This window comes from Agelaius tricolor, unplaced genomic scaffold, assembly GCF_023055355.1.
Source record: "Agelaius tricolor isolate 1412-34295 unplaced genomic scaffold, bAgeTri1.0.p SCAF_3, whole genome shotgun sequence".
NCBI classification, from domain to species: Eukaryota; Metazoa; Chordata; class Aves; order Passeriformes; family Icteridae; genus Agelaius; species Agelaius tricolor.
This window is the reverse complement of record NW_027269263.1, coordinates 29,048,411-29,061,743: the sequence shown is the minus strand read 5'-3', so window position 1 is coordinate 29,061,743 and position 13,333 is coordinate 29,048,411. Positions and strand designations below refer to the sequence as shown.

At 32.4% G+C, this 13,333-nt stretch overlaps 1 protein-coding gene across 7 annotated transcripts in view; it reads left to right on the top strand.

The window, feature by feature from the left end:
- The window catches only part of LRRIQ1 (leucine rich repeats and IQ motif containing 1), a 103,157-nt gene that overhangs the window by 79,118 nt on the left and 10,706 nt on the right, over window positions 1–13,333 (top strand). For 4 of the 7 annotated variants that reach the window (XM_071423329.1, XM_071423326.1, XM_071423330.1 and 1 more), the window contains 3 exons: window positions 5,496–5,619; window positions 7,155–7,215; window positions 12,025–12,145. In XM_071423329.1, coding sequence (XP_071279430.1) covers window positions 5,496–5,619; window positions 7,155–7,215; window positions 12,025–12,145 — 306 coding nt within the window. Of the gene's footprint in view, window positions 1–5,495; window positions 5,625–7,154; window positions 7,216–12,024; window positions 12,146–13,333 lie in introns of those variants that run through there. The other 3 variants (XR_011678592.1, XM_071423327.1, XR_011678593.1) reach the window with 3 other exon arrangements.

Sequence of the window (13,333 nt, the reverse complement as noted above, 5' to 3'; positions counted from 1 at the left end):
CTTATTTTTAGTTTGAAAAAAATGCAAAATACCTGGTAAAAAGAGAAAAAGGGCTAAAGTTTTAGGAAAAAAACCCTCTTTTTAATTTTTTTTCCTTTCAGTAGCTGCTTTTATAATCTTTGAAAGACATTCTCTTGTATATTGATCAGCACTTCCATTTTCAAAACTCTGCTTATTGATTGATAATTGATAAAGTATTTGATAAAGCATTTTTAAGCATTAAAAATTATGTAGGTAATAACCTGAGGTAGTATTCTTGTGATACAGTTCTATTTCATATTCTATTCAGCTATGAACTCACTCAGACACTTCTACATTCTACAAATATTTTCATTTCATTCATTCTGGTCCTAGAGATGGAAGTCGATATAGTCAGAAGTCTCTCAGATGAAAAAATATCTTCTAAAAGTCCCTAGTATATCAAAAGAAAATTTTTTTAAGGTAGAAATGTATATACCCCTTTATCTGAAAATTCGAGCCCTGAGCTGTAGATTAACATCTGAGGATGCTATAGGTTTCAGTAAGAGCTCTGTACCAATTTCTGCCACACGATGTTGCCAACTGTCTGGAAGTCACACATGTATTTCTGCCATAAATGTACTCACAGAATTCCTGTAAGCATGCTAAAGACCACTCTGAATACCATTCTTTTTCCAAAGCAATTTGGGGCCTGTTGTGATTGCTGTGTCATGGATGGCAGTATTCAGGGACTCCTGACAAAGTGCACTTCCGAGAAATGTTTTAAGTTCTCTGTGGGAAAAAAAAAATCCTATCATTTGTCATACATTCTAGTATACGAGTGGGTTTTGGGGGTGAAGGGCAGTGGGAGATGTAATTTTTTAATGATTGTTGTTTTCCTGTCTGTTTCCAAATACTTCACTTTTTTACCTCAATAGCAGGAACAACTCACGTCATTCTTACTTTCTGTTCTGTGTGTATTATACAGACTGTGTCAGAAATAAGGCTTTTTTGTTGTTGTTGTAACATGGAAAAAATGAGATTAAAAAGTTGGATTTTAGATTTGGGATTTCAAGATAATTTATAAATTTGTAATACACACATTATATAACTGTATAGAAGACAGTAGAAATTATAAATCCTCAGAGGGTAGATAATTTTAATTCTGAATAATTATTTTTTTTTAGATTTTGTGCATTCATACACATACTAACGCACATATGTCCTCAAATTATATATTTCTGACCAGTAATTTATTTGAACTACTTAATTCCTTTATTAAGAACACCGATTCCAGAATACATATTGAGAAAATTAACTCTGGTCACAGATTTTTTTAAGGGAGGAAAACTTAGAATGCTGAAGAATTTCCAAGCCCTTCTTTCACATTGTAGGTCTTAAGTTTCTTAGTCTTTTATTTGTATTGTACTCCCTATAGAGCAAGGTTTGAAGTGATTTAAATCACCTTCTAAACACAAGGTTTGAAAGATTCAATACAGTGCAAGCTTCTCCATATATTTATCAAGAAGCATGATGTGATAAAGTTCAACTTTTTATCTTCCCATCATCAACAAGTAGATTTGGAACAAAACCATCCTGTGTTGAATCAGGTTCTTTAGCATCCTTTTTCATTATGAATTGATGAAGAGTGGAATAACTGTCATTTACAACAACAAGGAGTGGTTTTTTCCAGGCGCAGAACTTGAGTTCTCCCTGAATGCCGACACTGTGTAACCATCCTCCTTCCTTTTGTGTGCTGGCTTGTTAACAACACTTGTCCTACCACAGGGGAACATGGGTTTCAAGTACCCCTTGTCCTGATGAGATTTGAATCTCCAGCTTCCATATGCCAAGCTATTTCCTTGGCTGTGTTTCAGTCCTCTTAACAGTGACAGCTACAGCTGAGGACACAAGATCCATATATCTTGGAGGAAAGAAAGAAAACTGACTCCATGTAAAATTTAGGGCACTTCACCTGAAGTAGTTCACAGATTCTTTGCCCTTCTCCTTTAGTTCACGTAATGGATTACCTGGAGATACTCTAATTTAAAGCACATAATAGCATCCGTTTTTTTAACTGAATGTGAGTTGTCTTGTCTCACAGCACACCCAGCAAACAGATTTGACTGATGAAGGATTACATTTTTCTTGATATCAAAGTTCAGGTTTTTACAGGTTTGCTTGTGGATTTGGTGACCCAGAAAAGAATTTGTTACTTTCCTGTAATATGCAGTTCCAAAGATATTTCAGATGCCAGGGCTTTTTTAAGTTCTCCCTATTTAGATGATCAGATTTTGTAGGAAATTGCCAGTAGGTGGCCCTGACTGCTGCATTGTATCTGGCCTAAGTGCACAGTATCTGTGTGGATGATTATTTGGCAACACCTAAAAATCATTACTGTATTAATGCCAAGTGTAAGATAATTCCAATCTTAAATTATTAACATGTGTGTCATGTAAAAAAAGAAGGTCAAAAAGATTGAAGTCTTAGAGCGATAATCTAATGAGGGTATAATACTTTAAATACTTCTGAAATGATTTTGGGTTTTGATGCCTTCTTTGATGTATTTCTATTTTCTTTGATAGTCTTGGAGTCGTCCGCATTTAACAATTAAAGATTATGGGTCTGATCCATTTCAAAGATGCAGAAAGCTTACAGCTCTTTGGAACTTTTATGAGTGTTCCTACTTCTACAAAATCAGGTCCAGGTTTTTAAAATACACATAGTCCTAATTTAAGAAAGCTACCAAGGAAATGCATGTTAATGACACTAGTACACCAGATTCTTGAACACATGATGTTCATAAGTGGAATAGAAAAGTGATAATGCAGTGTTTTAATTCATAACATAGATTTATTTTTTGTTAAGAATTAAAAAGCTAGATACTACTTTTAAAAAGCAAGGATATAAAAGAAAATAGAATACAGTTTTCTGCAACATTATAAACAAATTATTGAAGATCATCTGCCCATTTGAGAAAAAAAGCCACTATTAACACTAATACAAGAAAGAATATTCTGTCTAATAGCATATATAATTTTAAGGAAGAAAGGTCTTCTTTGTACTTTTACCTTGATGACATTTTTGTTTCAATTATGTTTCAATAATCAGCATGAAAAAATAAAAATATATTAAAATAAAAGTTTATTAAATAAAAACTATTCTGTTTCAAACATATTAAATCAAAAAATGAAACTGCAACTAAGGAAAATTATTAAAAATAATTTTAGAAAGTAGATTGCCAAGTTAGAAGTATTTATATTTTTGTAAGCTTTATTATAGCTTATTGTATGTTCATCTTCTTTCAACCATTGCTGACACATAGACTCAGACATGAACTTGTAATATGGGTTTATCCCCTACATTGATTTCCCTTTTAATAGGGAAAAGGATAAAAACAATTTAGTGAATGCATAAATAATACAAATCATTTTAATTACAAGACATATTTATCGTTAGAAAGATAGGAAAACTGGGCCAACTTTTCTGTAAATACAGATGAGAAAAAAATTAAATATATTTTCTTGGGAGATTATTCCTCATTGGAGAACAAATGTGGAAGGTTTAATCTCCAAATGAAGTGCTCTTAGGAGGTCACTCACAATGTGTCTTGTTTATATAAATCAGCATCTGTCTTCGAATGAAGAGCTATAAGGATACCAGTGAACTTGGAACCTATAAATTTTCAAAATTGAAAGGTTAGATGACTGTACTCCTGAACCAGGAAGGCAGTATCATAAATTTAGAAAATATAAATAGTTCCCACTTTAATAAAGGCAGCTGATGAACAGTGTAATTATCAGTGTTTTAATATTTGGCACTGATTAAGTAATTCACTGCTTTACTTTTTTAGTCAGCCCTCACACACTCATTTCCATAGATACAATGACTGTCCATCCAAGATTTTCATTTTCTGTCTTTCTAAGGAGGTAAATGGGAGTTCTTTATGTTAACTAAGGATAAATTCTTCTGCCTAAGTTCTAGTCTGTGAATGACTAGCAAGACATATGTAACTTTATATTCTGGACCAGGACCTTGCCCTGAATACATTCAGCCTAAGGAATGGATTTGGTTTGAATAGAGACTCCCTATACTAAGACAAATAAACAAAAAATATTTGTATTTCAGACTATGAAATAAGAAGCTTTGATACTTTAACTTTGAGCTAGAATTTGAAAGCAATGAGCTGATGGCAAAGCTAGGTAAAATGCCAATGAGGCAAAACCTGCGTTTTATGCAAAGTAAATTATAAACTTTAAATTTTAATTTAAATTTTAAAAATACTGCATGCAATGTACCAAATCACTTGAAAGGTGAATTGTTGAATATCCTATAACTTCAGTTTATAATGTCAAAACATGAGTGAAAACTTGGCACTTGTGATATTGCTGTCCCCACCCCTGCCAATCCTTTGGAGTTACTGAAGTTAAATCATCCATAGTGAGCAAATGGACCTGATGTTGTCTTTGCTGGTTCAAGTGTTCCTGCTAAAAACCTTCTAGTAGCTGCCATATCAGTGAGCAAAGAAGAATCTTTGAAAGAAAAACAAAAGGAATAATTAGCAAAAGGATGATAATGCAGTGTTATCTGAAATGACATCAAAGAGAAAAAATCCAAATATTTGTACCAACTAGAAAAGGAAAAAGTTTTCAAATGTCTCATAAAAGCCCTGAGTTGAAGGTGCTAAAAAGATTTAGCCTAGAAAGTTTATGTATGAGGATAGAAAATAAAAAAATATTCTAATCCATGAATGTTGTCATGCAGTAATGATGGCTCCTCTGTGCTCTCTTCCAATTCTGGCAGCCTCTTCCTGATGCTTCTTAGCATGTCTGTTATTCAGCAGAATGATCCAAAAACTGAAGGATCTCCAGAATTGGACATTTTGGTTTTCTTCCCCATAATGTCACTGTTTTATTCTCTATCTTTAGATATCATTTGTGATCTAAAAGTAGGTAGTAATTTCTGAAAAGTGATATCATAGATGCAATTGCTTTGGAATCCAAATCAGAAATTGCCATTAAATGTCTTAAACATTGTAATAGACCACATCAGTAAAAGACAGATAAGAGTAATAAGATTGCCATGTGTCGACTCTTGCATATAATGGTGATTTGTTTTTTTAACCTTACAGATTGCTAAGTAGAATTGTGAGTATAAATTATTGCATATTTTAATTATGGATATACCACAATAAGCAACATTCATGGCAGCTGTGACAAGCAATTTATGTATAATATATACTTCTATTTTAATTTCATAACAAAGGATAGCTTTATTTCCCAATAAAATAAATTTACTCAGAAGGCTGATATTACATCCCAAAAGAGAAAACAAACCATAAAATTAAAGCTATTATAAAAGTATTTCTTGAATATATCTAAAGAGATTTTAAATAGTTGGACTCTGCATGAAAATGAAGTAATTGCCTTTTTTCTTTTCCAAGAAGTCATAGATTCCAAGTTTATCTAGGAAATCTTAAAGAAAATGTATTTTAAAATAATGGTGAAAGACAGGAGTATCTTCCTCTTCTTCCACAGGTAAAAAAATTTCTCAGCTGGATGCTACTTTAGATGAGAAATTACAGAGAAAAGACTTCACATACCAATGGCTTCATGAACAGCTTTTGGATTATGAAGCATCCAGTTCCAGAAATACAAAGTGGTGAGGTCATTGCCTTTAAATTAGATTTTTTTTTTTATTTTAAATTTATCTTGTAAAGTGAAACCTAAGTAAATGGTTCTAAAACAAACATGACTTTGCAGCTAGCAGACAGTACACCATATTTCTGGGTCCCAAATATGGCACCCTTTAGAACTGGCTTAGTAGTCATTGTATAGATACTTCCTCCACATTGAAATTGAAATTATAAAATGTTTAGAATCTTATCATAAATAACTACTTAGATTTACTTTAGCAATGCAGTGGGTTTTAGACTGAAAAGAGTGTAGAAAAAAGTGCTTATTCATGATATATTTTATAATGCTATTGATATATGTTATGGTTTTATGTAATTAAATCAACTGTAACATTAGCTACATTGTTAGATTTGATTAAGGAAGTAAAAAAATACTTCTTTTAGGTAAAGAGTGTGTATTTATATTTTGTCTTCAAAACATAAACCCAGCGTTTACATCTTTATACTACACTGTACTAAAGTGTTGTAAACATGTTCTATGTTCAGTTTTGGTTATTAAACAGGTAAAATGTCAATACTATTAAGGAAAAGGTTCATATTGCCTAAACTAACATGAAGACATAGTAAGTGTATTTTGGTCATAAATTCAATATAAGGTATTAGTTATCTTAATGAAGTCATTAGTAGACACAATGCCAAGCATCTCTAAGAAAACCAAACAAAGTGTCTGTAGGCAAGCAATGGGTTTAGTATATTATTTTATCATTATTTTCATAAAAAATGTATTTGCAATTAAATGGGCTGCAAATTGTTCTGTCTTGTGCACAAAAATATGCCACATATCCTGCTTGCATCAGTGATTGTAGAAACTATAAGAAAAACATGTTCCTTAGGAAATATTTGCAGAAATATTTCTCTTTTAGTCGTAATCCATAATAGAGAAATACTCAAAGTGCTTGTTTAAGATAATTTCCATGACTTTTAAATTGAATGAAAACACTGGAATACAACAGGAAATAACGTTTGAAAGTAAGACACAGAAATTTATAAAACAATTTTCTTAAATATTATTGTGCTACCTCTGCAGGTGTATGCTATGCCCTAGTATTTGTACTGACTTTTTTAAGGATCATGATATCTTCTTTTAATGTGCCAAAAGTGCAACTGATGTCCATTCAAACTTCATTGGTAGACAATTTAGAACAGCTTATATATTTTTTCAGCTGAAAACAATTTTATTCCTACAAAAAGGAATATGAAAACTGACTTTTCTACAATTTATGTCAACGCATACAAAGAGTCATGCTGGTTAGAATAGTTTGACTTAATATTCTATCATTTGAATAAACAATTGTTAATTATTTTTTAAATCAAGTACAGAAAATTAATAGTAATTGCTCTGATACTTTATCAGTTAATATTAATTTCCCTGATACATCTTAATCATGAAATAATTTTAAATAATTAAGCAAGATTGTTTACTGAAAAGGATCTGTGCAGGTATTTTAGTGAGCCCAGTACAGTGGGAGTTACTGAAATTTCTATTCTACATTTTTCCCAGCTGTCGTTTTTTGCCTGAGTTAGACCCTGCAATATGTGACAACAGACAAGTACAGCTTGTGGTAAGAATTTGTTTCTTTGTAGGATTTTGCAGAATTCAGGTATTTTCAATCCTTATCTGGTGTAAAAACAGGATAATTTTTGGTTAATATAATTCAGTAGTGTTATCTCTGTTTGGCAATTGAGTCATCCCCTGATGGAGATCAGAAGAAAATATTTCAGCAAAAAACCCCATGTAGGTGCTTTGGGTTCTAGCATCATGATCTGACACTGAGTTTGTTTTTAAGACATCAAATGCTACTGTGTGTTTTTTAAAGCTTCTAAATCTGCATTTTCAAAAAAAGTTGAAAAAAATTAAATGTGGTTCAGTACCAACTACATTATTTACTGAAAATGTGTATGCTTGTAAATTAAACAACTTTATATATTCTCAAATTCTGTATATAGCATACCTAAATCATTCTAATATGCTTTCAATTTCATTTATTGAAATACAGTAAGTTGGAATTGTATATTAATATGTTGACGTTATTGAAAGCATTCAATGAAGTCAGACTTACTCCTACATTTTTTTTATATTTCTTTACATCTTAAATGCCTTCTTCTCTTTTCCTGATTCACTCTTTTTGCAGCAATTTAAAAAATTGGATTTTCTGAAACAGGTAGTCATGTAAGTTGGCAGGAGGGGAAATATGAACAATTTAACAATTTGAAGATTTACAAAATTGAAAGACTGTGTCAGAGATAACCAAAAATTCCTTTAATAGCAAGCAGTTGTGATGCCTCCAGGCCAATGCATTCTCACTCTATTTCTATATGTATAGAGTTTACATTTTAATGCCATATTAGCAATATTCTTATTGAAAAAATTTTGTGCAGTGTAAAAAATGGGGAAAAATTTTAGAAGCTAGGCAGAATTAGTATTTCATACTCATATACATGATGCAAAATATTGCATAAAAAGTATTTCCCAGTTAGATTATGTGTCATATGCCTCATTTTGTTCTCTGATCAATCTTGCCCCTATCTAGCCTCTTCCTTCTTTAGCTCCACAACCTATGCAATTTGCATGTTTTGGAAATGATTCCATAAACTCCCATAAAATTCACCTTTGAAAAGAATTATTTTAAGCCTGACATGTTACTATTACTGCTTTAAGACAGATTTTTTTCAAGTATTTTTCTCTGGCAAATGTGTCCAATTCTTCAGTTCTTCTAAAATCGAAAGGGCTGAAATCATGAACCAACTGCCTGTTGTAGGGTTTGATATGTGGAGTCTAAAGCAGTAATTGGAGCAAATCATAATTTAATAATGTTATCTAAATTATATATGATATAATTATTGGTAAGCATAAGTGCACATAGGTAGATTGTATGTTATTTACACTAAGCGGTTCTCTCCACAAAACACTGCTGCAATCCCACAGTAGCATTATGTGGTGTGCCCACATAACTGGCAAAGTTATGGAATTGTCACAGCCTGTGCCACATAATAACATAACTGTTCCACATGAGTGAAATGCAGAGAAAAATGCAATAGAGGGTTCAAGAAATAGAAAATAGCATAAAATGTATCTCTAATGCAGAAAGCAGTACTCTACAGGAAGTGAAATAATGGTGTGGTTTGTACACACAGATGGCTGGAGAATTTTGGTTTTAAAATTTATATGAGTTCTCTCTTAAAGGTTGAAATGTGAACATGCTCCTACTGTTTTGGCACAGTAGCTTACTTAAAAGGTATGAAATCATGATAAAATCAAGTTAAAAGCTGCAATCATTATCAAAAAAATTCTTGTAAACTGAAAAAAAAATGGAAAATATATATTAAAAGCAAAGAGAGAGGGAGGAAGCATTAGGAGAAGAAAGCATTCCTGGGCATTTCCAGTAGTTTATTCCTATGCCATATGATTGAAACAATGAAGTTTTCTGATGTGCTAGACATTCCCTGCTTGTTATGTGTTCCATAAGCCTGCATCCTGAAAGTTTCATATAGTTTTCTAAATTATATTTGTGGACATTCCAGTAAATTAAGACTTTCTTTTTCATGGATACAAAATTGCATTTCAGTGGTTACATATAAACAATGAAGTCTTCTCACTGGGGATTATTGCTTTGTAGTAACCTGCTTTAAATCTAAGACTTTATTATGTTAATCTTAGTAATTTTGATGATTTTTCTCATTAATAATACCATTGAAGTGCTTAGGAAGGCATGCTTACAGTTACAATTATTTTAAATGAATATGATTTTGTGAGATTTTGTGAGCCTGTAGGATAGACTTCCTGATTCTTCTTGTGTGAAGTTTAAGTTACCTACAGGGTTAACCCCTTCACTATTGATCAGTATCTTCAGTCATTTATATGTAACTTGAATTCAAAAGCACCTTTTATCTCTGAAGATGACAGAACATCTTGATAATTTTACCTAGAAATAGACAAATATACAAATGCAAAGCTGTGTTCAAGGCAAAGATTCCTCCTGATTGATATTAATTTTCAACTAATTAATAAGAAAGATTTGTGATAGTAAAAAAAATGGCAGCAAGTCTGAAGAGTTAACTATGGTGATCACTACAGATGGAAGTCTAATACTACAGTCTGAAAAAAACTGTGCCAGTATCTTAAATTTCTTCCAAAACCTGGTTCTAAATCATAAGCAAAAAAGGGAAGATTTTAATTAGCTACAGAGGACTTTCAATCAGCTTCTTTAAAAAGCCAAATTAAGTTTTCTCCAGTGATTAATACAGCCTTAACTATTAGTCTGACTGTAATTGGGTGAAAACAAATTTATTTGAAATAAAATAACAAATATTTTACATCAGAGATCAAGATAGCCATAGTAAAATCTAGCATAAAATCCTGAATATCATTGTCTACAAGATGATGAAGCCTTAGTTTCTGTGATGGTAGGGATTGGATAATAATACAATGGAAAAGTTAGCTGTATAAAATTTGTGCCCTCATGGCCACAAATCTTTGGGAATTGGGACATGAAAAAGACTTTTGTTGTGTGTTCAAACAGGTGAGATAGATGATCAGGATGATCATAAGGATGATCATTTCCATTGGTTTGAATCTCTTTGAGCATCACAATCATTGCATTATTTCTACTAATGAAAGACTAAAAGTTTTCAGTTTAAAGATTTTGAACGTAGGAAGCTGTCACAAGCTTAAAGCAACTGGAAATACTAAGGTCAATAAAATTGAAACAATTGGCAGGATAAAACATTTTTTTTCAAAGTTGCTTGGCACTGCTGTGGAAGAGAAAATAAAATATTGATGTTAACAGCAATAATAAAGACTAGCTGTGCAAAGCAAAACTTTAAATTCCTCATCATTAAACATATAAAAGGTAAGCATCAGAGAGCAAGGGATAAACTTTCTGTGCGGACACAAAGGGAATGCAATCACTAAGGAAGAGTGTAAAATCTCTGTATCTTTAGAGGTTTTGGTTTGAAAATGCTTGGACTTTTTAATGAATTTTACATTAAACAGTGGCTGAGTAAAGACAAGGAAATGAAACAGGTCTCCATTTCATCTGAGTTCTCTAAGTTAGACTTGACTACAAAGCCTGTCTGCATTGGTGCAGTGCTGCTTTTGGTACAGTGAGGTAGTTTGAACAGGAAGTCTGGAAATTGTCTCCTCCAGAATGGCCTGCAACTTCATAGTAACAGCACTTTGCTGAGAAAAGGGGAGCTGGGGGCTTTATGCCCCTGAGGAAGGAGTTGAGACCCAGTCTCTCGATACCCGGTTGAGCAGTCTTGCTACGACAATGTTAGGCAAAAGTTTCATGACATTACCACTAGCAGTCTTTTCCTTTTCTGTAGTTTGTTTTGTAGTTTGTTTTTAAAAAAGAATTACCCAGTTAGACACCTGGTTCTGAAAGACACCTAGCTCTACAGCCCAGAGAGAGGAAAGACTGAATCTGCTTTGCTGGACTTCACTTCTGAAGGTCCAAAGTCTAGAGGAGTAAATCCTTATGTTCAGTACTTCCAGCCGACTGACTCGGGAATGCTGGGAATTTTGTTGACTGCTCATCAGCAGTGTCTGATTTTTCCCCATCATTGTTACTGGCCCTCAGTATCTTTTTATTGTTAGAGGCTGCTTTTGTTGCTGAATAGCTTTTCATTTCATTCTTCAGTAAATGTGAAGTTGTTTCTGCAAAAATAACAATCTGCAATTTGCAGAGGGAGGTATCTTCCTGGTCGGTTTTTAAACTTTGCCCTAGATGTTCCCAAAACAGCAATGCTAAAATGAAACATGATTTTCGTTTTTCTCTTGTCATACTTGTGTGCAGGTAACATGCCTCATGTCAAAACATACCACCACTGGATGTCAGAAGTTTATAATTAATATAATACTCTTGCCTAAAGTATAATTAAAATGCTGTCTGATGGTTATGGTTAATTAGTAAAAACCTTAAAGATTAAATTACTCACTGGGCCCATGACTGATTGAAGTGATATGTGTCCTGGATAAAGCATAAATATTGCAGGAAATAATCCAATATGACATCTCTGGCATTCAACTATAACTTAAATTATAGTCTGGTCAGTAAATGATCTTAAGCTGTTTAAGGTTTCATCAACCCTCTGCGAGATTGATTTTCTTCAAAATTACTGTACTAAAATGTTTTCTTTTGTTGTTGCATTGACTCAGATCACAAACCACAATTTTAAGATCGGCTCTTATTTACAAAAATGCTTTGACATAGTGCATTTGTTCAGCCTAGGCAACAAAAAAGGATTGTGGTATCATTTTGAAGAAGGTTGTTTGACAGACCCTGTTTGTTTATTTGGAGTAATGTGAGCTACATTCAGAAAATGTTATATTTTGTTTCATGATTGTGTACATTCTCTCCCACTGCTTCCAGGCAAGCTCTGTAAGCAGAGAAGACATGGATTTAGACCTTGTTTCCATGGCCAGTGGAAGTGCTTTGACTGAGAACAGAGAAAAAAATAAGCCGCCACACAGACACTCAGCAAGATCCTCAAGTAAGTTATGGTTCTTTTCAGTATCAGTATTAAAGATCACTTTAAAATGCTAAGTAGAACTGAGCATGCTTGGAGTCCTTAATAATACATGATGCTTATCTTTCTGTTTCTTTTTTGTCTAAAGCCTTTTCATACATTTACTACAGTTCAGTTTAAAAACTGTGATGTCAATAGACTTTCCTCTTGTGATTTTAATGGGAAGTCCCCTGTGATGTATCGTAGGTCTTCTCATGGCTGAGTCCTGAGAAGATTTTCTTTTCCCTTAAGTATGAAAAAGATTTGGTTTTAATCTTCCTCTTATTTTATTTCCAAAAGAGCTTTGAAAAATGCATGTTTTGTTACCTGAGCACCAGAACACATATCACAAATTAAGGCAGAGATTTCTGTCATGTTGATTACCAGTCGTGCAGTAGTTTATGATCCCACTGAACTTATTATACCTCAGTATTAGAGGAGCCTTTTAAAGCCTTATATTTTTACCATTCTGATACCATAGAAGGTAACAAAAGACTCTATATATAGAAAAAAAATTTTTGAATGTCATAAAATTATAGAATTTTAAGTTTCGTGTCTTATTTTGTGTAATATAACTGAAGAAATTTTAATATATTTCTGATAATATGACATACTCTATTTTTCTATTTGTGTACAGTGTTTTTTTCAAATAAATAAAAACCTAAACCCCCCCAAAAGCACAATACGGAAAATTTAAGCTGTATTAAATTAACTTGGCAAAATTATCAAAATTCCTAAAACTTTTTAAGTAGTGAAGTTTCTTGAAATGTTGTCAAAATAGTGATCGGGTATTTAATATAATTTATATATATAAATTGCTGGATTTCCTTTTTGATTATGTTTTCATATATACTGAATTTCCACTTTCAATTTAAAAATTAAAATTCAAGAAAAACATGTAAAAATACTTGAAATCTCTATTTTTGACATACTTTGTAAAGGCTTTAGAATGAAGATTTATTTACATTACTTCACAAGCAAAAAATATAGTGACTCAATATGTTTGTGCTTATTGAATTGGTTTACATTCCTAAAATTAGATTACATAAAATTTATCATCATAGTCTAAGTTAATTGTACCAATGGAAAAAAAAAACATAATTCTGTCTTTGTGCCTGCCATCTTAGAAAAGAACGAATTGTGTCCTTAGTTTTCTTGTTTCTCTCCATTGGC